This window comes from Oncorhynchus gorbuscha, linkage group LG05, assembly GCF_021184085.1.
Source record: "Oncorhynchus gorbuscha isolate QuinsamMale2020 ecotype Even-year linkage group LG05, OgorEven_v1.0, whole genome shotgun sequence".
Taxonomy (NCBI): domain Eukaryota; kingdom Metazoa; phylum Chordata; class Actinopteri; order Salmoniformes; family Salmonidae; genus Oncorhynchus; species Oncorhynchus gorbuscha.
The window spans coordinates 92,222,152-92,248,768 of record NC_060177.1 but is presented as its reverse complement, the minus strand read 5'-3'; the positions used below and the strand labels follow the sequence as shown (position 1 = coordinate 92,248,768).

General features: G+C 44.6%; 1 protein-coding gene across 1 annotated transcript in view; it reads left to right on the top strand.

Annotated features, from left to right (window-relative positions):
* wdfy3 (WD repeat and FYVE domain containing 3) overlaps positions 1-26,617 on the top strand; it is a 206,092-nt gene that overhangs the window by 15,893 nt on the left and 163,582 nt on the right. The window contains 3 exon segments of the mRNA XM_046351507.1: positions 4,511-4,721; positions 10,982-11,105; positions 12,407-12,516. Of these exon segments, the coding sequence (XP_046207463.1) occupies positions 4,511-4,721; positions 10,982-11,105; positions 12,407-12,516 (445 nt within the window).

Below are 26,617 nucleotides of genomic sequence, written 5' to 3'. Positions count from 1 at the left end.
CACATTACATTTGCTAACCATGTGTATGTGACAAATAACATTTGATTTGATTTGTTCCTAGGCCATCATTGTAAATAAGATTTTGTTCTTAACTGACTTCCCTAGTTAAATAAAGGATAATTAAAAATACAAATTAATTTAAGACATCGATTTATTTATGGTGATTTATTTTAGAGGAAATGTTCAGGCTATATTGTTGGTGAAATAGAGGTTTTATCACAAAGTTGATCATTTTTAAGCTCCAACTTTATGCCAAATTAGTTTTTTGCGTTGTGACTTCTCCATACACAACATCAAATCAAATCAAATTTATTTATATAGCCCTTCGTACATCAGCTGATATCTCAAAGTGCTGTACAGAAACCCAGCCTAAAACCCCAAACAGCAAACAATGCAGGTGTAAAAACACGGTGGCTAGGAAAAACTCCCTAGAAAGGCCAAAACCTAGGAAGAAACCTAGAGAGGAACCGGGCTATGTGGGGTGGCCAGTCCTCTTCTGGCTGTGCCGGGTAGAGATTATAACAGAACATGACCAAGATGTTCAAATGTTCATAAATGACCAGCAGATGAACATGCCGTTTCATCTGTCTGTACTAGTTCAATTCTGTCCACGTGTCATAGTGAGGGTGTCAGAGGCGTGAGGGGATGGCAGGACAGCCCACGTGTCATAGTGAGGGTGTCAGAGGCGTGAGGGGATAGCAGGACAGCCCACGTGTCATTGTGAGGGTGTCAGAGGCGTGAGGGGATGGCAGGACAGCCCACGTGTCATTGTGAGGGTGTCAGAGGCGTGAGGGGATGGCAGGACAGCCCACGTGTCATAGTGAGGGTGTCAGAGGCGTGAGGGGATAGCAGGACAGCCCACGTGTCATTGTGAGGGTGTCAGAGGCGTGAGGGGATGGCAGGACAGCCCACGTGTCATTGTGAGGGTGTCAGAGGCGTGAGGGGATGGCAGGACAGCCCACGTGTCATAGTGAGGGTGTCAGAGGCGTGAGGGGATGGCAGGAAGGGAAGGGTGGTTCTGTCACTCTTATCACACCGGCTACAGCCCACGTGTGAACTTCAATGTCTCGACCTAAAGAAGGAAAGAAGCTGATAACTCTGGGTATATTAAGCTAGTGTTGGTTCATGATTTAGCCCACGTTTCAAATGTAGACTTATGCCAACCATCCTTCTCCTTTGAAGGACCTTTCTACCCTGAACACAAAATATCAAATGCAACATGAAATATTTTCAAAGATTTTACTGAGTCACAGTTCATATAAAGGATGTTGCATTTATATTTTTGTTCAGTGTATATGCATTCTTTTGATTGGGGGGGGGGATCGATATCGTTATTGTTTTTGACTATATATTGTATCGTCTTGACAATAACGGCTGTACCTGCACCAAAACTCCAGTATTCTTTACTTCATAGCTTCTTCATCTCCATCAAATAAAGGTGAAATAAAAATAGGGAGCCATTTTGATTGCGACACTTTTAATTTCCATGACTGATCGAAACTCGTTTTCTCATGGCTCTCTCTCGCCCCTTCTGCAGCAGACATATGGTGATCGATATATCTTTTTGGAACTTTTGAAGCGCAATAAAATCCCAGTATCGAATCGCAATACATATCGTATCAATACATATCGTATCAATACATGTATCAATACGTGTATCAATACATGTATCAATACATGTATCAATACATGTATCAATACATATCGTACCAATACATATCGTATCAATACATATCGTATCAATACATGTATCAATACATGTATCAATACATATCATATCAATACATACCGTATCAATACATACCGTATCAATACATATCGTATCAATACATATCGTATCAATACATACATGTATCAATACATATCGTATCAATACATATCGTATCAATACATATCGTATCAATACATACATGTATCAATACATATCAATACCGTATCAATACATATCGTATCGATACATTTATATCGCATACATATCGTATCAATACATATCAATACATCGATACATATCAATACATATATACGTATCAATACATATACATATCATATCAATACATATCAATACATATACGATCATATCAATGCATATCAATACGTATCAATGTATCAATACATATCATATCAATACATATCAATACATATCAATACATACCGTATCAATACATATCATATGCATATCAATACATGTATCAATACATATCATACCAATACATATCGTATCAATACATATCAATACATATCGTATCAATACATATCGTATCAATACATGTATCAATACATATCATATCAATACATATCGTATCAATACATGTATCAATACATACCATATCAATACATATCGTACCAATACATATCAATACATATATCAATACATATCGTATCAATACATATCGTATCAATACATATCATATCAATACATACCGTATCAATACATATCGTATCAATACATATCGTATCAATACATATCGTATCAATACATACCGTATCAATGCATACTGTATCAATACATATCATATCAATACATATCATATCAATACATGTATCAATACATACCGTATCAATACATATCGTATCAATACATATCGTATCAATACATACCGTATCAATACATGTATCAATACATATCATATCAATACATACCGTATCAATACATATCGTATCAATACACATATCGTATCAATACATATCGTATCAATACATATCGTATCAATACATATCAATACATGTATCAATACATATCAATACATACCGTATCAATACATATCGTATCAATACATATCGTATCAATACATATCAATACATGTATCAATACATATCAATACATACCGTATCAATACATATCGTATCAATACATATCGTATCAATACATATCGTATCAGAACAAAAGTATCGTATTGTGAGGTCCCAGCCCTAATTCCATTTGTGGAAGATCCAAATTCATAATAATAATTTTTCGTCCACGTTCACGCAGAATGGCCTAATAATCATGGAAGGCCTCTCCGGCCTCCATTGCTGGTATTTTTTGCATTTAGCTTAGTACATTTCCTTATAGCAACAATAATGGATATGTGTGTGTCTTTATCCTACAGTGTATTCTACACTGTAGCCACAGAATGCCAAAGCTGTCATGAAGGCAAAGGGTGGCTACTTTGAAGAATCTCAAATATATAAAATATATTAATTTTTATTTTTTTATTTCACCTTTATTTAACCAGGTAGGCTAGTTGAGAACAAGTTCTCATTTGCAACTGCGAAAGCATAGCAGTGTGAACAGACAACACAGAGTTACACATGGAGTAAACAATTAACAAGTCAATAACACAGTAGAAATTTTTTTTACATTTGTTTAACACTTTTTTTTTTTTTTTTGGTTACTACATGATTCCATATGTGTTATTTCATAGTTTTTATGTCTTCACTGTTATTCTACAATGTAGAAAATAAAGAAAAACCCTTGAATGAATATGTATCCAAACTTTTGACTGGTTCTGTATATCAGGGATGGGGCGCACAACAAATCTGAACTCATCTTGAGGGGCCACAGTGGGTCTGTGTACCCACATGCAGTCAGAGCCGGCCATAGTCTCACGGCCTCTCCCCTCTCACGTCCTCTCCTCTCTCACGGCCTCTCCTCTCTCACGTCCTCTCCTCTCTTAGGAGCCTCTCCTTTCTTACGGCCTCTTCCCTCTTACGGCCTCTCCTCTCTCACGGCCTCTCCTCTCTCAGGGCCTCTCCTCTCTCAGGGCCTCTCCTCTCTCACGGCCTCTCCTCTCTCAGGGCCTCTCCTCTCTCACGGCCTCTCCTCTCTCAGGGCCTCTCCTCTCTCAGGGCCTCTCCTCTCTCAGGGCCTCTCCTCTCTCAGGGCCTCTCCTCTCTCAGGGCCTCTCCTCTCTCAGGGCCTCTCCTCTCTCAGGGCCTCTCCTCTCTCAGGGCCTCTCCTCTCTCAGGGCCTCTCCTCTCTCACGTCCTCTCCTCTCTCACGGCCTCTCCTCTCTCACGGCCTCTCCTGTCTCACGGCCTCTCCTCTCTCACGGCCTCTCCTCTCTCACGGCCTCTCCTCTCTTACGTCCTCTCCTCTCTTACGTCCTCTCCTCTCACGGTCTCTCCTCTCTCTTTTCCCTCCTTCCATATTTTCCAATGATTTCTCTCCATCATCCGCCGTCCCTTCTCTCTCTCTCTCTCTCTCTCTCTCTCTCTCTCTCTCTCTCTCTCTCTCTCTCTCTCTCTCTCTCTCTCTCTCTCTAGACTTTCTATCTCTCTTTTCATCCATCCTTCGACACTATCTCTTTATTCCCCAACTACAATATAGAGGGATAATTGAGGAGTAAAGGTGACCGTGGCCTTTAGACTGCTGACCAGATTATCTGTTGCTACTGATGCCGTTCTACAAGTGAACAATACATTTTTAATTCAATAGATTTAAAAAAATGGTTCAAAGCACTTCCTGGAAAGGTATAGTAAAATTAAATAGAAATGAAGTAATTTTCCTCCTCCCTCCTCATCCTCTCAGGGCTGGCTTTGGCCGGACGAAGCCGCTCAAGATGAACATGGTGAAGAGGATCATGGGTAGGCCGCGGCAGGAGGAGTGTAGCCCGCAAGACAATGCACTTGGCCTCATGCACCTCAGACGCCTCTTCTCAGAGCTCTGCCACCCTCCACGTCACATGACCCAGAAGGAGCAGGAGGAGAAACTCTACATGATGCTGCCCGTCTTCAACAGGGTGAGTAGGGGTTATGGTTGGTTGGTTGGTCGTCTTCAACAGGGTGAGTAGGGGTTATGGTTGGTTGGTTGGTTGGTTGGTTGGTTGGTTGGTTGGTCGTCTTCAACAGGGTGAGTAGGGGTTATGGTTGGTTGGTTGGTTGGTTGGTCGTCTTCAACAGGGTGAGTAGGGGTTATGGTTGGTTGGTTGGTTGGTCGTCTTCAACTGGGTGAGTAGGGGTTATGGTTGGTTGGTCGTCTTCAACAGGGTGAGTAGGGGTTATGGTTGGTTGGTCGTCTTCAACAGGGTGAGTAGGGGTTATGATTGGTTGGTTGGTTGGTCGTCTTCAACAGGGTGAGTAGGGGTTATGATTGGTTGGTTGGTCGTCTTCAACAGGGTGAGTAGGGGTTATGATTGGTTGATTGGTCGTCTTCAACAGGGTGAGTAGGGGTTATGGTTGGTTGGTCGTCTTCAACAGGGTGAGTAGGGGTTATGATTGGTTGGTTGGTTGGTCGTCTTCAACAGGGTGAGTAGGGGTTATGGTTGGTTGGTTGGTTGGTTGGTCGTCTTCAACAGGGTGAGTAGGGGTTATGGTTGGTTGGTCGTCTTCAACAGGGTGAGTAGGGGTTATGATTGGTTGGTCGTCTTCAACAGGGTGAGTAGGGGTTATGATTGGTTGGTCGTCTTCAACAGGGTGAGTAGGGGTTATGATTGGTTGGTTGGTCGTCTTCAACAGGGTGAGTAGGGGTTATGATTGGTTGGATGGTCGTCTTCAACAGGGTGAGTAGGGGTTATGATTGGTTGGTTGGTCGTCTTCAACAGGGTGAGTAGGGGTTATGATTGGTTGGTTGGTCGTCTTCAACAGGGTGAGTAGGGGTTATGATTGGTTGGTTGGTCGTCTTCAATGTGTTAAACGTAGTGATGTGAATTAGAGAAAAGAAATCAGAGATGCACATGAAGTCTACCGCACTTACCTACGGAGCAGCAAGAGGAACTGCCCCTCCCCACCTTCAGGCTATGCTCAACCCCTACACCCCAACCCCTACACCCCAACCCCTATACCCCAACCCCTACACTCCAACCCCTACACTCCAACCCCTACACTCCAACCCCTAACTCCAACCCCTAACTCCAACCCCTCCAACCCCTACACTCCAACCCCTACACTCCAACCCCTACACTCCAACCCCTACACTCCAACCCCTACCTTCCAGACCCTAACTTCCAACCCCTACACTCCAACCCCTACACTCCAACCCCTACACCCCAACCCCTACAATACACCCCAACCCCTACACTACACCCCAACCCCTATACTCCAACCCCTACACTCCAACCCCTACACTCCAACCCCTACACTCCAACCCCATACACTACACCCCAACCCCTACACTACACCCCAACCCCTATACTCCAACCCCTACACTACACCCCAACCCCTACACTACACCCCAACCCCTACACTACACCCCAACCCCTACACTACACCCCAACCCCTATACTCCAACCCCTATACTCCAACCCCTATACTCCAACCCCTATACTCCAACCCCTATACTCCAACCCCTATACTCCAACCCCTACACTACACCCCAACCCCTATACTCCAACCCCTATACTCCAACCCCTATACTCCAGACCCTATACTCCAGACCCTATACTCCAACCCCTATACTCCAACCCCTATACTCCAACCCCTATACTCCAACCCCTATACTCCAACCCTATACTCCAGACCCTATACTCCAACCCCTATACTCCAACCCCTATACTCCAACCCCTATACTCCAGACCCTACACTCCAAAATTCCGTCAGATCATTTGTGATCTTTTTTTTTTGCGTCTGTAAAATGAATGACGTAAGAAATAGCCTGTATAAACCTAAATGCCAAATATTGATTTAATAACCGTCATATCAAAGTTAATTTGAAGTCACGGGATCACATGTTGTGTGGTCCACCCACGACAAAAGCATGCAGTTCTATTCGGCTACAGATGAAATCAGTTGTGAGGAACTTCACCGGGTGCTGAAAGAGCACAGTGATTATTGACTTGATGCTCCTTTCCAATAAATGTCGAGGGTCTGATTCTGGTGGCTTGATGATCGATGCTTGACCGCCATTTTGACAAATACAAATATTCTCACTCTTAATAATCTCTTCATGTATTGTAGACTAACCTACCCGCAGAGCCTACCCCCCCACCCCGCAGAGCCTACACCCCCACCCCGCAGAGCCTACCCCCCACCCCGCAGAGCCTACCCCCCACCCCGCAGAGCCTAACCCCCACCCCGCAGAGCCTAACCCCCCACCCCGCAGAGCCTACACCCCCACCCCGCAGAGCCTAACCCCCCCCACTACCCCGCAGAGCCTACCCCCCCCCACCCCACAGAACCTACCCCCCACCCCACAGAACCTACCCCCCCCCCCACAGAACCTACCCCCCCACCCCACAGAGCCTACCCCCCCCCCCACAGAACCTACCCCCCCCCCCCCCCCCACAGAACCTACCTCCCCCCAACCCCCCACAGAACCTACCCCCCCCCCCCCCCACCCCACAGAACCTACCCCCCGTCACATTTGCTATTTAACAGTTAGTATTAAAACAATCAGTAGAGGTGATAATTCATGGAAACTTATTGAATGTTAGATTTTTATTCAGTACATTGAAACTTAAACGATGCACTATGTCATCACTATGTCATCACACACATCACTATGTCATCACATCTTTATTCTCAACAATTCAGTTTGGTGGAAACACACCACTGTTTGGAAAATGTGGATATTTTCTTTATGCAGATTTGAGAATATTTGCATAAATCGGTTGCCAATTGAATGGACCCCTAGCTACTGGAACCCCTAGCAACTGGAACCCCTAGCTACTGGAACCCCTAGCTACTGGAACCCTAGCTACTGGAACCCTAGCTACTGGAACCCCTAGCTATTGAACCCCTATCTATTGAACCCCTAGCTACTGGAACCCCTAGCTACTGGAACCCCTAGCTACTGAACCCTAGCTACTGGAACCCCTAGCTACTGGAACCCCTAGCTGCTGGAACCCCTAGCTCCTGAACCCCTAGCTCCTGAACCCCTAGCTACTGAACCCCTAGCTACTGGAACCCCTAGCTACTGGAACCCCTAGCTACTGGAACCCCTAGCTACTGAACCCCTAGCTACTGAAACCCCTAGCTACTGGAACCCCTAGCTACTGGAACCCCTAGCTACTGAACCCCTAGCTACTGAACCCCTAGTTACTGGAACCCCTAGCTACTGAACCCCTAGTTACTGAAACACCTAGCTACTGGAACCCCTAGCTACTGGACCCCCTAGCTACTGGAACCCCTAGCTACTGAACCCCTAGCTACTGAACCCCTAGCTACTGGAACCCCTAGCTACTGGAACCCCTAGCTACTGAACCCCTAGCTACTGAACCCCTAGCTACTGAAACCCCTAGCTACTGGACCCCCTAGCTACTGGAACCCCTAGCTACTGAACCCCTAGCTACTGAACCCCTAGTTACTGGAACCCCTAGCTACTGAACCCCTAGTTACTGAAACACCTAGCTACTGGAACCCCTAGCTACTGGAACCCCTAGCTACTGAACCCCTAGCTACTGAACCCCTAGCTACTGAACCCCTAGTTACTGGAACCCTAGCTACTGGAACCCCTAGCTACTGGAACCCCTAGCTACTGAACCCCTAGTTACTGGAACACCTAACTACTGGAACCCCTAGCTACTGGAACCCTAGCTACTGGAACCCCTAGCTACTGAACCCCTAGTTACTGGAACCCTAGCTACTGGAACCCCTAGCTACTGAACCCCTAGCTACTGAACCCCTAGCTACTGGAACCCCTAGTTACTGGAACCCTTGTTACTGGAACCCCTAGCTACTGGAACCCCCAGCTACTGGAACCCCTAGCTACTGAACCCCTAGCTATTGAACCCCTAGCTATTGAACTCCTAGCTATTGAACCCCTAGCTATTGAACCCCTAGCTAATTGAACCCCTAGCTAATTGAACCCTTAGCTACTGAACCCCTAGCTAATTGAACCCTTAGCTACTGAACCCCTAGCTACTGGAACCCTAGCTACTGGAACCCCTAGCTATTGAACCCTTAGCTACTGCAACCCCTAGCTACTGGACCCCCTAGCTACTGGAACCCCTAGCTACTGAACCCCTAGTTACTGAAACAGCTACTGGAACCCTAGCTACTGGAACCCCTAGCTACTGGAACCCCTAGCTACTGGAACCCCTAGCTACTGGAACCCCTAGCTACTGGAACCCCTAGCTACTGAACCCCTAGCTACTGGAACCCCTAGCTACTGGAACCCCTAGCTACTGAACCCCTAGCTACTGAACCCCTAGTTACTGGAACCCTAGCTACTGGAACCCCTAGCTACTGGAACCCCTAGCTACTGGAACCCCTAGCTACTGGAACCCCTAGCTACTGGAACCCCTAGCTGCTGGAACCCCTAGCTGCTGGAACCCCTAGCTGCTGAACCCCTAGCTACTGCAACCCCTAGCTACTGGACCCCCTAGCTACTGGAACCCCTAGCTACTGAACCCCTAGTTACTGGAACCCCTAGCTACTGAACCCCTAGTTACTGAAACACCTAGCTACTGGAACACCTAGCTACTGGACCCCCTAGCTACTGGAACCCCTAGCTACTGAACCCCTAGCTACTGAACCCCTAGTTACTGGAACCCTAGCTACTGGAACCCTAGCTACTGGAACCCCTAGCTACTGGAACCCCTAGCTACTGAACCCCTAGTTACTGGAACCCTAGCTACTGAACCCCTAGTTACTGGAACCCCTAGCTACTGAACCCCTAGCTACTGGAACCCCTAGTTACTGGAACCCTTGTTACTGGAACCCCTAGTTACTGGAACCCCCAGCTACTGGAACCCCTAGCTACTGAACCCCTAGCTATTGAACCCCTAGCTATTGAACTCCTAGCTATTGAACCCCTAGCTATTGAACCCCTAGCTAATTGAACCCCTAGCTAATTGAACCCTTAGCTACTGAACCCTTAGCTAATTGAACCCTTAGCTACTGAACCCCTAGCTACTGGAACCCTAGCTACTGGAACCCCTAGCTATTGAACCCTTAGCTACTGGAACCCCTAGCTACTGGAACCCCTAGCTACTGGAACCCCTAGCTACTGGAACCCCTACCTACTACTGAACCCCTAGCTACTGAAACCCTAGCAGCTACAGAACCCAAACTTCTGAAACCCAAACTTCTGAAACCCAAGCTTCTGAAACCCAAGCTTCTGAAACCCACGCTTCTGAACCCCTAGCTATTGAACCCCTAGCTACTGACTGTGATGTTTGGTTGTCCCACCTAGCTATCTTAAGATGAATGCACTACCTTTAAGTCTCTCTGGATAAGGGCATCTGCTAAATGACTAGAATGTCAACATGTAGGTGGGCCTTGGTGTGTGTGTCCATGTGTGACTGTTTAAATCAGATTATATCTGTCAGATGCGCCGAATACAAATGCTTACTTACAAGCCCTTAACAAACAATGCAGTTTAAGAAAATTCCCCCCAAAAATGTAAGAGATAAGAATAACAAATTATATACAGGGGGTACAGATACAGAGTCAATGTGGAGGCTATATACAGGGGGTACCAGTACAGAGTCAATGTGGAGGCTATATACAGGGGGTACCGGTACAGAGTCAATGTGGAGGCTATATACAGGGGGTACCAGTACAGAGTCGATGTGGAGGCTATATACAGGGGGTACCGGTACAGAGTCAATGTGGAGGCTATATACAGGGGGAACCGGTACAGAGTCCATGTGGAGACTATATACAGAGTCAATGTGGGGCTATATACAGGGGTACCAGTACAGAGTCAATGTGGAGGCTATATACAGGGGGTACCAGTACAGAGTCAATGTGGAGGCTATATACAGGGGGTACCAGTACAGAGTCAATGTGGAGGCTATATACAGGGGGTACCAGTACAGAGTCAATGTGCGGGGGGCACCGGTGTTGAGGTAATATGTACATGTAGGTAGAGGTAAAGTGACTATGCATAGATAATAAACAGAGAGTAGCAGCAGTGTAAAAGAGGGGGGGCAGTACAAATGGGTAGCCCTTTGATTAGCTGTTCAGGAGTCTTATATCTTGGGGGGGTAGAAGCCGTTTAGAAGCCTCTTGGACCTAGACTTGGCGCTCCGGTACCGGTTGCCGTGCGGTAGCAGAGAGAACAGTCTTTGACTGTTTTTAGGGCCTTCCTCTGACTGTTAATCTTTGACCTTTTTTGCAGGTGTTTGGTAGCGCTCCCCCCAGCACCATGACAGAGAAGTTCCAGGACCTCCTCCAGTTCACTACCCAGGTGTCCCGGCTCATGGTCACAGAGATCAGACGGAGGGCCTCCAACAAGTCCACAGGTCAGTGGATTTATTTAACCAGATCGTCCCGTCGAGGTCAGAAGATCTCTTTCCCAAGGGAGGCTACACGTCTGTCTCACTGTTCCCCTTAACAGCTATATTTTGGCCTATTTCATGTCAAGTCTTAAGTCAACGTCGCTGCAACGTTTTTGCCTGCTTACAGTCCATCGCGAGGGCTGTTGCTAAGCTGCCACCCCGTACTAATTTAACATACTGTGGGTGGTTAAAGTCTCCTCAATTAAGATCATGTCAGGTTTGTCTGAGCTCAGCAGTTCTTAATCACAGCTTCTGGTCTGACTCTACAGCCCTTCACAGCTTCTAATCTAACTCTACAGCCCTTCACAGCTTCTGATCTGACTCTACAGCCCTTCACAGCTTCTAATAGAACTCTACAGCCCTTCACAGCTTCTAATATAACTCTACAGCCCTTCACAGCTTCTGGTCTGACTCTACAGCTCTTCACAGCTTCTAATCTAACGCTACAGCCCTTCACAGCTTCTGGTCTGACTCTACAGCCCTTCACAGCTTCTGGTCTGACTCTACAGCCCTTCACAGCTTCTGGTCTGACTCTACAGCCCTTCACAGCTTCTGGTCTGACTCTACAGCCCTTCACAGCTTCTGGTCTGACTCTACAGCCCTTCACAGCTTCTAATCTAACGCTACAGCCCTTCACAGCTTCTGATCTGACTCTACAGCCCTTCACAGCTTCTGATCTGACTCTACAGCCCTTCACAGCTTCTGGTCTGACTCTACAGCCCTTCACAGCTTCTGGTCTGACTCTACAGCCCTTCACAGCTTCTGATCTGATGCTGCAGCTCGTCAGTATCAGTGGAGCTGTCTTGTTATTCGCCTAGCTCAGATAGGTGTCCAAGCAACAGCTCTAGAGAAACATGACCAAAATACCAACTTATTTATTACCTTGATTCTCACTGCTCAGTGTTGGAGCTCGTAAGCTGGATGGATGAGGTGGCCTCTCGTGATGATTTATACACCGGTTTTTGGGTGAAATGTGGACCGAACTGACAGAGAAGGAGTGAGGGGTGGAGTGAGGGGTGGAGTGAGGGATGGAGTGAGGGAAAAGAGAACTGGCTTATGATCAGAGGGATGGATGGAGTAAAGCTGTCACTCCGCTTGACCATCTTTTGATATACTACATAACCAGAAGTATGTGGACACCTGTTCGTGGGAACATCTCATTCCAAAATAATGGGCATTAATATGGAGTTATGCTACATTATGCTACACATATGTAGCTCATTCTCTGTCTATGACCAACGTGTGTGTGTGTGTTCTCTCCACAGAGGCAGCCAGTAGAGCCATCGTCCAGTTCCTGGAGGTGAACCACAGTGAAGAGGCGTCACGTGGCTGGATGCTACTGACCACCATCAACCTGCTAGCATCCTCCGGACAGGTGGGTGGTACCGGACAGCTGTGTGTGTGTTTCTGAACTGAGCGTGTTTCTGTGTGTATCACCTAGGCTTGGACGGTATACCGACAGTATGATTTTCAATACGGGGGGGGGTTCAGGGCTCCAGCTCAGGGCTCCAGCCATGCATTTGGTTTGCTAACTTGCTATCTAGTTTGCTAGCTTGCAATATCAAGTTTCTTGGTTTACAGCAGAGACCATCCATCCCTTCCTGGATCAAGATCGCTGCTGTCTAAATTGTTTTGTGCGTAAAAAAAAGTTTTAAAAAAAAGTTAATAATTACATTTGGAAAGAAATTGCGCCCTTGATAATACCATATACCGCGGTATGGTACAGGAACACTAGGAAAATCTGGATACCAACCAACCTTATTGTCACCCAGTGTGCAATGCAAATAATAATACATTTCATTTGCGCTTTTCATCATAGAGTTAATAGATAAAATCTATGTAAAAAAAATATATATAAAAATAAATAAATAAATTTGTCATCCATTTTGAATCCAGGTCGGTATAATAGCAATAGTGGGCTAGGTGCTAAATCCATTAGGACTAACAGAAGAAAGACTGTCTGTAGAAGTGGATTTTAAGGCCAATTTGTCAATGATAGATTGCCTCACAGATGGTCAGGGAGAGATTTCCACAGGCGAAGGGGCGAGGGAGCAGAAGGCTCGGTCCCCCATAGTTCGGAGACGGAACGGGGAGAGGTGTCTCGCTGGTTGAGATGAGATCGCTGATGTAGGTGGGCCTCAATCCATTCAAGGCTTTTACATAGAAGCAGTTGGATTTTTGAAGTCAAACCGCTAGCCAGTTTGGGCAGGATCGGGGGGATGTGGTCGGACTTCTTGGTCCTGGTCAGGACCCTGGCAGCACTGTTCTGGATTAGTTGAAGCCTCTAGTGATTAGTCCTGGAGGCGCCCATGCAGCGTGGTTTCGATCCGAGAGAAGATGGAAGGCGTGGATGAGTTTCTCTGCATCTGGCTGGGAGAGGGACGGTATGACCAAGAAACACAACATTATCAAAAATATGTGGACACCTGCTTGTCTAACATCTCATTACAAAATCAAGGGACATTAATATGGAGTTGGTCCCCCCCTTTGCTGCTATAACAGCCTCCACTCTTCTGGGAAGGCTTTCCACTAGATGTAGGAACATTGCTGCTATAACAGCCTCCACTCTTCTGGGAAGGCTTTCCACTAGATGTTGGGACATTGCTCCGGGGACTTGCTTCCATTCAGCCACAAGAGCATTAGTGAGGTCGGGCACTGATGTCGTTGGGTGATTAGGTCTGGCTCGCAGTCGGCTTTCCAATTCATCGCAAAGGTGTTTGATGGGGTTGAGGTCAGGGCTCTGTGCAGGCCAGTCAAGTTATTCCACACCGATCTTGACAAACCATTTCTGTATGCTTTGTCCACAGGGGTATTATCATGCTGAAACAGGAAAGGGCCTTCCCCAAACTGTTGCCACAAAGTTGGAAGCACAGAATCATCTAGAATGTCATTGTATGCTGTAGCGTTAAGATTTCCCTTCACTGGAACTAAGGGGCCTGAACCATGAAAAACAAAAAACAGCTAGAGAACATTATTCCTTCTCCACCAAACTTTACAGTTGGCACTATGCATTGAGGCAGGTAGCTTTCTCCTGGCATCCGCCAAAACCAGATTAGTCCATCGGACTGCCAGATGGTGAAGCGTGATTCATCACTCCAGAGAACGTGTTTCCACTGCTCCAGAGACCAATGGCGGCGAGCTTTACACCACTCCAGCCGATGCTTGTGTGCGGCTTCATTTCATGAAGCTTTTGACGACCAGTTCTTGTGATGACGTTGCTTCCAGAGGCAGTTTGGAATACAGTAGTGAGTGTTGCAACCGAGGACAGACGATTTATACACGTTTCAGTGTGGTCGTGTTCTGTGAGCTTGTGTGGCCTACCACTTCACGGCTGAGCCACTTCATGATTTCCACTTCACGATAACAGCACTTACAGTTGACCGGATAGCTCTAGCAGGGCAGACATTTGATGAACTGACTTGTTGGAAAGGTTGCATCCTATAACGGTGTGACGTTGAACATCACAGAACTCTTCAGTAAGACCATTCTACTGCCAATGTTTGTCTATGGAGATTGCATGGCGGTGTGATCAATTTTATACATCTGTACGCATGGCTGAATATTTGAAGGGGTGTCCACATACTTTTGTGTGTATATATAGTGTGTTTGTTTTATGCGAACAGAGAAGGATCAAGCCTGACTCCTAGGTTGGAGGTGACAGTGGACAGATGGGTTGCCTGTCCATTGATTGTAGGGCAGATGTTTCCTGCACTGGTGACCTCCTTGGGTGTCCCAATAAGCAGAGCCTCAGTCTTACTACTGTATAACTGGAGGGAAGTTCTCTTTCTTTCATCCATGGCCTGATGGTACTCTAGGCAGCTGCTGAGTTTTGCTAGGGCAGACATGGTGTTCGGTTTGGTCTTAATGTAAACCTGTGTATTGTAGCGATGGATGTTGATGTTATAGTGTCTGAGAGGGAGCATGTCGGTTAAAAACAGTGTAGGCCCCAGCACTGACCCCTGTGGGACCGACCCCTGTGGGACCGACCCCTGTGGGACCGACCCCTGTGGGACCGACCCCTGTGGGACCGACCCCCGTGGGACCGACCCCCGTGGGACCGACCCCTGTGGGACCGACCCCTGTGGGACTGACCCCTGTGGGACCGACCCCTGTGGGACTGCAGTGTCCTCCGATCTGGACTCTCCAATAGTGATGTATCGCCTCTTATTGGAGGAGAACAGTAACCCAGCTAGCACATTGGGTTCCTTGGAAGTCGTGGGAACGTATGTTTTTTGTTTTACATTGGTTGTGGGATCGAAGCCGTACGTTTCCTGACTGATAAAACAAACAAAAATCGCCTGTTCTGGGAACGGCTATTTATTTTTTTTACATTGCAGGGAGGTTCTGACAACGTTTTCTGCAGATAATAGGTTATTATTATTTGTAGTGATTGGAAGTTTGGCTGATTTGAATCTTTTCGAGTCGTTAAGTCAAAATAAATAATCTTTTGACTCATTTGAGTTAGTGTTGCCCAGATCAAGAACTGCTACCGGCGAACGATGAACTGAAAACTCGAAAGAGTCATGATTGGGGCGGCAGGGCAGCCTAGTGGTTAGAGTGTTGGACTAGTAACCAGCAGGCAGCCTAGTGGTTAGAGTGTTGTACTAGTAACCAGCAGGTAGCCTAGTGGTTAGAGTGTTGTACTAGTAACCAGCAGGTAGCCTAGTGGTTAGAGTGTTGTACTAGTAACCAGCAGGTAGCCTAGTGGTTAGAGCGTTGGACTAGTAACCAGCAGGTAGCCTAGTGGTTAGAGTGGTAGTAGGTAGCCTAGTGGTTAGAGCGTTGGACTAGTAACCGGAAGGTTGCAAGTTCAAACACCCGAGCTGACAAGGTACAAAGCTGTCGTTCTGCCCCTAAACAGGCAGTTAACCCACTGTTCCCGTCATTGAAAATAAGAAATTGTTCTTAACTGACTTGCCTAGTTAAATAAAGGTAAAATATAAAAATTCCACGAGCCTTTAGTTCACCATAGAAGGGTTATTAAAGCTATCATTTGTGACTGAGACTTTGTAAAACATGTACTTTTTGTCGATTTGAAGGCATTATAAATCTTAATACATTTGAAACGAGGTCTAGTTGTGGCCACAACCGGACTAGATTGTGAAAGACTCTTGGCATAATGTTTGTCTGCCATGAGGGTGGTAAGTAGCCTGACGACTCTTTCTCTGCTCTGTCGTTCGCTACATACTTTCGGAGGGAAAAAAACGTGCATGGTGTAGCGTTTGGCCAGAGGAAGTACTCTGGGTAGCAAGGCAAGGTGGTAGAGCACAGACATTCGCAAACTGCAGACCCGAAACGATTTGTTCTCGAGTTTGAGATTGTTGAGTAGAGGCTGTATGTTTTGGTTCGACAAAGCTGTGTCCATCATAACGTTCAACAATCAATTAATAGCGGTCATTCTTGCGCCATGTTCTCAACATGTATTTTTCTTGTCTATGCTTATGATCTAGTCCCCTGCGCGCAATATGACAGACAGTTGGTAGTCGGGGCACATTTCTGGAGCCGCGTCACCAAATACTTATTATATATTATAAACTTTTGTTATTGACCAAATACTTATTATTATTATTATTATTATTTTGACCTTTATTTAACCAGGCAAGTCAGTTAAGAACAAATTCTTATTTTCAATGACGGCCTGGGAACAGTGAGTTAACTGCCTGTTCAGGTGCAGAACGACAGATTTGTACCTTGTCAGCTCGGGGATTTGAACTTGCAACCTTCCGGTTACTAGTCCAACGCTCTAACCACTAGGCTACCCTGCCTACCCTACCCTATCTTTTGTTATTGACCAAATACTTATTTTCCACCATAATTTGCAAATAAATTCATTAAAAATCCTACAATGTGATTTTCTGGATTTTTTTCTTCTTCTCATTTTGTCTGTCATAGTTGAAGTGTACCTATGATGAAAATTATAGGCCTCATCTTTTTAAGTGGGAGAACTTGCACAATTGGTGGCTGACTAAATACGTTTTTTTGCCTCACTGTATATGAGAGGCTTCCATTAAACAACACTCGTGTGTTCTGTAACTCTTTATCCACAATATAGCAGGGGGTGTAAAGTCATAACACATACACACCTTTTTCCAACAGCTAGACAAACTATGATCAATAATCTCAAAAGCCGCACTGAAGTCTAACAAAAACAGCTCCCACAATCTTTTTGCTCATCGATTTCTCTCTCAGCCAATCATCAGTCATTTGTGTAAGTGCTGTGCTTGTTGAATGTCCTTTTCTATAAGCGTGCTGAAAGTCCTGTTGTCAATTTGTTTACTGTAAAATAGTATCTGGTCAAACACCTTATTCTTTTGCATAAGTTTACTACGGGTTGGTAACAGACTGATTGGTTGGCTATTTGAGCCAGTAAAGGGGGCTTTACTATTCTTAGTTAGCTGGATTACTTTAGCTTCCCTCCAGACACTTTCTAGTAGGCTTAAATGGAAGATGTGGCAATATCATCCACTATCATCCTCAGTAATTTTCTATCCAGATTGTCAGACCCCGGTGGCTTGTCATTGTTGATAGACAACAATAATTTTTTCATCTCTTCCACACTCATTTTACGTAATTCAAAATTCAAAATAATTTGGTCAGATATACTTGGATGTGTAGTGTCAGCGCTTTATTGCTGGCATGTCATGCCTAAGTTTGCTATTCAAATCAAAATCAAAATCAAATTCGATTGGTTAGCAGATGTTAATGCGATTGTAGTGAAATGCTTGTGCTTCTAGTTCCGACAGTGCAGTGATATCTAACAAGTAATCGTAACATTTTCCACAACAACTACCGTATACACACAAATCTAAAGGGATGGAATAAGAACATGTACATAGCAGTATATGGATGAGCGATGGCCAAATGGCATAGGCAAGATGCAATAGATGGTATAAAATACAGTATATATTGTACATATGAGATGCGTAATGTAAGATGTGTAAGCATTATTGAAGTGACTAATGATTTTGAGTCTTGCCAATTAAAGAATCATTAAAGTAGTTGGCGTTGTCATTGGGTTTTGTAATGAACGAGCCATCTGATTCAATGAATGATGGCGCTGAGTTAGCTTCTCTCTTTTTTTTTAAACCACATTTTAATTTAATGTGCTCCAAAGCTTTTTGCAATCATTATTTATGTAATTTATTTTTGTTTCATAGCGTAGTTTCTTCTACTTTTTTTCTATTTAATTCAGTTTAGTCACATGATTTATCAATTTGCAGTACGTTTGCATATCGGTTGTGCAGCCAGACTTATTTGCCATTCCTATTGCCTCATCCCTCTCAACCATACCATTTTTCAATTCCTCATCAAACAACAGGGATTTAACCGTTTTTACAGTCATTTTCTTAATGGTTGTGTGCTTCTTAGTAGTTTCATAAATGTGTCAAGTGCAGCGTCTGGTTGCTCCTCATTACACACCACAGACCAGCAGCGTCTGGTTGCTCCTCATTACACACCACAGACCAGCAGCGTCTGGTTGCTCCTCATTACACACCACAGACCAGCAGCGTCTGGTTGCTCCTCATTACACACCACAGACCAGCAGCGTCTGGTTGCTCCTCATTACACACCACAGACCAGCAGCGTCTGGTTGCTCCTCATTACACACCACAGACCAGCAGCGTCTGGTTGCTCCTCATTACACACCACAGACCAGCAGCGTCTGGTTGCTCCTCATTACACACCACAGACCAGCAGCGTCTGGTTGCTCCTCATTACACACCACAGACCAGCAGCGTCTGGTTGCTCCTCATTACACACCACAGACCAGCAGCGTCTGGTTGCTCCTCATTACACACCACAGACCAGCAGCGTCTGGTTGCTCCTCATTACACACCACAGACCAGCAGCGTCTGGTTGCTCCTCATTACACACCACAGACCAGCAGCGTCTGGTTGCTCCTCATTACACACCACAGACCAGCAGCGTCTGGTTGCTCCTCATTACACACCACAGACCAGCAGCGTCTGGTTGCTCCTCATTACACACCACAGACCAGCAGCGCCTGGTTGCTCCTCATTACACACCACAGACCAGCAGCGTCTGGTTGCTCCTCATTACACACCACAGACCAGCAGCGTCTGGTTGCTCCTCATTACACACCACAGACCAGCAGCGTCTGGTTGCTCCTCATTACACACCACAGACCAACAGCGTCTGGTTGCTCCTCATTACACACCACAGACCAACAGCGTCTGGTTGCTCCTCATTACACACCACAGACCAACAGCGTCTGGTTGCTCCTCATTACACACCACAGACCAGCAGCGTCTGGTTGCTCCTCATTACACACCACAGACCAGCAGCGTCTGGTTGCTCCTCATTACACACCACAGACCAGCAGCGTCTGGTTGCTCCTCATTACACACCACAGACCAGCAGCGTCTGGTTGCTCCTCATTACACACTACAGACCAGCAGCGTCTGGTTGCTCCTCATTACACACCACAGACCAACAGCGTCTGGTTGCTCCTCATTACACACCACAGACCAGCAGCGTCTGGTTGCTCCTCATTACACACCACAGACCAGCAGCGTCTGGTTGCTCCTCATTACACACCACAGACCAGCAGCGTCTGGTTGCTCCTCATTACACACCACAGACCAGCAGCGTCTGGTTGCTCCTCATTACTCACTACAGACCAACAAATATTCTTTACATCGACAAAATAGGAATCACTACAAAACCTATTGTATGACCTCTTATTCATTATTTTGGGCCCAGCCTTTTGATTTTTGGTTTTCCTAGATATGTTGTGATCACTACATCTGATGTATTTGCAGCATTAGTAAAGATGTGATCAATACATGTTGATGATGTCATTCCTGTACTGTTTGTAACTACCCTGATAGGTTGATTTGATCATCTGAACCAGGTTGCAGGCACTGGTTACAATTTAAAGCTTATTATTTAGTGGGGAGCATGATGAAATCCAGTCAATGTTTAAATCACCCCCAGAAAATATACCTTTTTGTTGAAATCACATATATTACCAAGCATTTCACACATTATCCAGATACTGACTGTTAGCACTTGGTGGTCTATAGCAGCTTCCCACCAGAATGGGCTTTAGGTGAGGCAGATGAACCTGTAGCCATATTACTACAACAATATTTAACATGAGATCATCTCTAATCTTTACAGGAATGTGGTTGTGAATATAAACAGCAACACCTCCACCTTTGGCATTTCTGTATTTTCTGTAAATGTTATAACCTTGTTGCTACCATGATCTAATCAAATATATTGTCTAAGTGGGTTTCAGAGAGTTAGAATATGAATGTCATCTGTTTCATTTCATTAAATTTGTTTCTTAAGCCACATATGTAAACGTGGGCAATTTTGAGCACTTTTCTGAGATGCTTGCTTGTTTTCATTGCTTTACTGGGGAAGCTTAGCAGAAGTACATGTTCTCAAATGATTTATGTTAGTGGACTTCCTACTAGGGCCTACAGCCTCAGTGTTAACAGTATAACTCTGGTTCAGTATGCACATGATTACTGCATACAGTATCTGTAGGATCAGCAGAGGTATTCAGGGTAGACATACATTAGGTTACTTACATTGTGTCTTTCCAACGCCCCTGGGATAATGTACATTTGCCTTAGCATTATGACAACTCAGCGACACAATGGTAGAGGATTAACTGAGCTGGGCTCGGATTATTGATAAGTCATTGTCTCAACACAGCCTTATAATGCTGTGAAAGGATCCAGGATCCCATAGGATTTGGGTGGATCCCATAGGATTTGGGTGGATCCCATAGGATTTGGGTGGATCCCATAGGATTTGGGTGGATCCCATAGGATTTGGGTGGATCCCATCCTCCTTATGAAACCTGTTTTCAAAAGGTATCGAAATAGTAGTCAACAAAAGTTACACCCATTGAGCTGCAATAATCACATAGCCAATTAGAGAAGAGAAATAATCTGGCTAAAGCGTTCAGTGCCACGAATCAGAGAAGGGCACAGGGCCAGATATGATGGGTCTTTTATTAGTGTCTAGCAGAGAGTCAATAAGCTCTTTTGAAATCCAGTTTCAACTGTTCAGAGCTGCCCTTCATAATGTCATTAGAACCCAAATGGACTACGATAGAATCAATGTCCATGTCCTGACGTAGTCCATTCAGGAGCAGCTTAGTAATGTCATTTACTCCAGCTCTGGGATATAGGACATTGTTTTTCCCCCCAGGAACGGTCACATTTCTCCATGCGTTTGCCCACTTAAATTGGTTACGACTCCGAACTGTGGTGAAGACTCTGGTGAGGATGACGAGCACGGCGATGGTCTTTCTCAGACGGTTGCTGACCGTTTGTGCAGAAATTCTTCGGTTTTGTAAAACCCACAGTTTCATCAGCTGTCTGGGTGGCTGTACTCTGATGATGCAGCAGGTGAGAGAAGCCGGATGTGGAGGTTCTGGGCTGGTACTGGTACACCTGGTCTGGGTTGTGAGGCCGGTTGGACATTCTGCCAAATTCTTTAAAACGATGTTGGAGGTGGCTTATGGTAGAGAAATGAACATTTTTACATTATTTGAAAACTGCTCTGGTGGACATTCCTGCAGTCAGCGTGCCAATTGTACGCTCCCTCAAAACTTGAGACATCTGTGGTATTGCCCTCAAAACTTGAGACATCTGTGGTATTGTGTTGTGACAAAACTGCACTTTTAATGTCCACATTTTGTCCCCAGAACTCGGTGCACCTGTGTAATGATCATGCTGTTTATTCAGCTTCTTTATAGGCCACACCTGTCAGGTGGATGGATTATCTTGGCAAAGGAGAAATGCCCTCTAACAGGGATGTAAACAAATTTGTGCACAACATTTGAGAGAAATAAGCTGTTTTTGTGGGTATGGAGCATTTTGGGGATATTTTTATGTTTATTTCAGCTCATGAAACATGAGACCAACGCTTTACATGTTGCGTTTTTATTTTTGTTCAGTGTATATACAGTATATCACAAAAGTGAGTACATTTTTGTAAATATTTGAGTATATCTTTTCATGTGACAACACTTAAGAAATGACACTTTGCTACAATGTAAAGTAGTGAGTGTACAGCTTGTATAACAGTGTAAATTTGCTGTCGCCTCAAAATAACTCGACACACAGCCATTAATGTCTAAACCGCTGGCAACAAAAGTGAGTACACCCCTAAGTGAAAATGTCCAAATTGGGCCCAATTAGCCAATTTTCCCTCCGGTGTCATGTGACTCGTTAGTGTTTGTGTTTGTGATATACTGTAAATATAAACAGTATATATTTCTTTCTTTCATCACATTCCCAGTAGGTCAGAAGTTTACAGAGACTGGGAGACACACCTCTTATCTTGTTCCACATGACCTGCTACCCTCCCTCTCCCTGGACAGAATTACTATCAGTGTGTGCGTGTGAAGTTTACATACACTCAATTAGTATTTGGTAGCATTGCCTTTAAATTGTTTAACTTGGGTCAAACGTTTCGGGAAGCCTTCCACAAGCTTTCCACAATAAGTTGGGTGCATTTTGGCCCATTCCTCCTGACAGAGCTGATGTAACGGAGTTGGGTTTGTAGGCCTCCTTGCTCGCGCACACACTTTTTCAGTTCTGCCCACAAATTTCCTATGGGATTGGGGTCAGGGCTTTGTGATGGCCACTCCAATACCTTGACTTTGTTGTCCTTAAGACATTTTGCCACAACTTCGGAAGTATGCTTGGGGTCATTGTCCATTTGGAAGACCCATTTGCGACCAAGCGTTAACTTCCTGACTGATGTCTTGACATGTTGCTTCAATATATCCACATAATTTTCCTGCCTCCTGATGCCATGAATTTTGTGAAGTGCACCAGTCCCTCCCGCAGCAAAGCACCCCCACAACATGATGCTGCCACCCCACAACATGATGCTGCCACCCCCGTGCTTCATGGTTGGGATGGTGTTCTTCGGCTTGCAAGCCGCCCCATTTTTCCTCCTAACATAACAATGGCCATTATGGCCAAACAGTTGTATTTTTGTTTCATCAGACCAGAGGACATTTCTCAAAAAAATATGATCTTTGTCCCCATGTGCAGTTGCAAACCGTAGTCTGGCTTTTTTATGGCAGTTTTGGAGCAGTGGCTTCTTCCTTGCTGAGCGGCCTTTCAGGTTATGTCGATATAGGACTCATTTTTACTGTGGATATAGATACTTTTGTACCTGTTTCCTCCAGCATCTTCACAAGGTCCTTTGCTGTTGTTCTGTTATTGATTTGCACTTTTCACACCAAAGTACGTTCATCTCTAGGAGACAGAACTCGTCTCCATCCTGAGTGGTATGACAGCTGCGTGGTCCCATGGTGTTTATACTTGCATACCATTGTTTGTACAGATGAACGGGATACCTTCAGGCATTTAGAAATTGCTCCCAAGGATGAACCAGACCACAATTTTTTTTCTGAGGTCTTGGCTGATTTCTTTTGATTTTCCTATGATGTCAAGCAAAGAGGCACTGAGTTTGAAGGTAGGCCTTGAAATACATCCACAGGTACACCTACAAATGACTCTAATGATGTTAGAAGCTTCTAAAGCCATGACATCATTTCCTGGAATTTTAGTGTAAATTTAGTGTATGTGAACTTCTGACCCACTGGAATTGTGATACAGTGAATTATAAGTTAAATAATCTGTCTGTAAACAATTGTTGGAAAAATTACTTGTGTCATGCACAAAGGAGATGTCCAAACCGACTTGCAAAAATTATAGTTTGTTAACAAGAAATTTGTTGAGTGTTTGAAAAACGAGTTTTAATGACTCCAACCAAGTATATGTGAACTTCTGACTTCAATTACATTAGAGGTCGACCGAGACAGGCGGCCCAAACTGCTGCATATACCCTGACTCTGTTGCACAGAACGCAAGAGAAATTACACAATTTCCCTAGTTATAAGAAATTCATGTTAGCAGGCAATATTAACTAAATATGCAGGTTTAAAAATATATACTTGTGTATTGATTTTAAGAAAGGAGTTGATGTGCTTTTTTCGCGAATGCGCTTGTTAAATCACCCGTTTGGCGAAGTCGGCTGTGATTTGATGATATATTAACTGGCACCGCATCGATAATATGCAACGCAGGACAAGCTAGATAAACTAGTAATATCATCAACCATGTGTAGTTAACTAGTGATTATGTGAAGATTGCTTGTTTTTTTACAAGATACGTTTAATGCTAGCTAGCATCCTTACCTTGGCTCCTTGCTGCACTCGCATAACAGGTAGTCAGCCTGCCACGCAGTCTCCAAAAAATGCCGATTACAGATTGTTATGAGAACTTGAAATCGGTCTAATTAATCGGACAACCTCTTATTTATTTATATATATATATATATAAGAGGTTGTCCGATATATTTATATATAAATATATATATAAAGCATCTGATGGTCAGTCTGATATATTTATATATATATAAAGCATCTGATGGCTTCCTGTCACCCAACTCCCTGGCCTTGCTCCTCTCCCTCCCTCCGCTGAGAAACTGAAGACATTATTTCATGTTACTCAACGGAGACCAGAGAACGTGAACTATCCCCTCTATTAATGACGAAAGACGCTAATAATAACAAGGCTTATCGGAAACACTTTGCTTTACTCATTCTTTGCAGTTGCAGTTGTAGCGGTGAGTGGAAGTATGGAGAAAGTGCTGAATAACAACTTGGAGCTGGACCTGACCAAGATAAAGCAAAACAGTGCGACACAAAGAACAACACACAGTTACACACGGAATAAACAAACATACCGTCCATAACACAATAGAAGAATCTGTATACAGTGTGTGTAAATGGAGTAAGGAGGTAAGGCCATAAATAGGCCAATAGTAGCAAAGTAATTAGAATGTAGCAAATTAACACTGGAGTGATAGATGTGCAGATGAGGATGTGCACGTAGAGATACTGGTGTGCAAAAAAGTAAATAAAAACATTATGGGGATGAGGTAGTTGGGTGGGCTATTTACAGATGGGCTATGTACAGCTGCTGCGACCGGTTAGCTGCTCAGATAGCTGATGTTTAAAGTTAGTGATGGAGATATAGGTCTCCCAACTTCAGTGATTTTTTTTTTTTCAGCCTTCCTGTCTCTAGAGCTGCTGTACTTACTGCCAACAGTAACAAAAAATAGGAACCCACGTCTTTTATTGTTGTCTTCTTTTTACATAAATGTTTGGTGATCGACTAGGAAAGCCTTGGAGATCGATCAGTCGATCCCGATCAACCAACCACGGTGTTAAAGTAATGAAATACCAAACAAAATATATATATATATTTTTTTGTTTGTTGTCAAATTCCTTAAATGGGCTGAGAATGTTCCAAAGCCAAGCAACGTTCCCAGAATGTTGTGGGAAGGTTGTTCAATATTACAAATGTGGTGATTTGTCAAGCAGCGTCTGCTGCTGGGAACCATAGGGGGAGGAAGGTCGTCACTTAAGATCTGCCTCCCGAATAGCACCCTATTCCCTATGTAGTGCACTACTTTTGTACCAGGGCCCTATGGCACCCTATTCTTTATGTAGTGCACTACTTTTGTACCAGGGCTCCATGGCACCCTATTCCCTATGTAGTGCGCTACTTTTGTACCAGGGCCCTATGGCACCCTATTCCCTATGTAGTGCGCTACTTTTGTACCAGGGCCCTATGGCACCCTATTCTCTATGCAGTGCACTACTTTTTGTCCAGGGTCCATAGGGAATAGGGTGCCTTTTGGGAAGCTGTCATGCACATCTCCCTCAATCATCACAGACATTCTTTTAAAACTTCATGTCAATTGGTCTGAGAGTCTTCTCTTGCTTCACTGAAGATCAGAAATGCACTCTTCTTCTTTTGTCGGTTTGGTTGGAGACTTTGGAGCCTTAGTTTCCTTTGTAGAGGCCCTTCTCCTTCTCTCCTCAGTTTGTCTCTCTCTCTCTCTCCTCTCTCTTTTTCTAGCTGTCTCTCAATTCAAAGGGCCTTAATTGTCATGGAAACGTATGTTTACATTGCCAATGCAAGTGAAATAGACAAACAAAAGTGAAATAAACAAAATAAAATTAACAGTAAACATTACACTCACAAAAGTTCCAAAGGAATAAAGACATTTCAAATGTCATGTTATGTCTCTATACAGTGTTATAACAATGTGCAAATAGTAAAAGTACAAAGGGGAAATTAAATAAACATAAATATGGGTTGTATTTACAATGGTGTTTGTTCTTCACTGGTTGCCCTTTTTCTCGTGGCAACAGGTCACAAATCTTGCTGCTGTGATGTAACACTGTGGTATTTCACCCAGTAGATATGGGAGTTTATCAAAATGTGATTTGTTTTGTTGTGTAATTCTTTGTGGGTCTGTGGGGTGTGTTTGTGTTTGTGAACAGAGCCCCAGGACCAGTTTGCTTAGGGTACTCTTCAGATTCATCTCTCTGTAGGTGATGACTTTGTTATGGAAGGTTTGTGAATCGCTTCCTTTTAGGTGGTTGTAGAATTTAACGG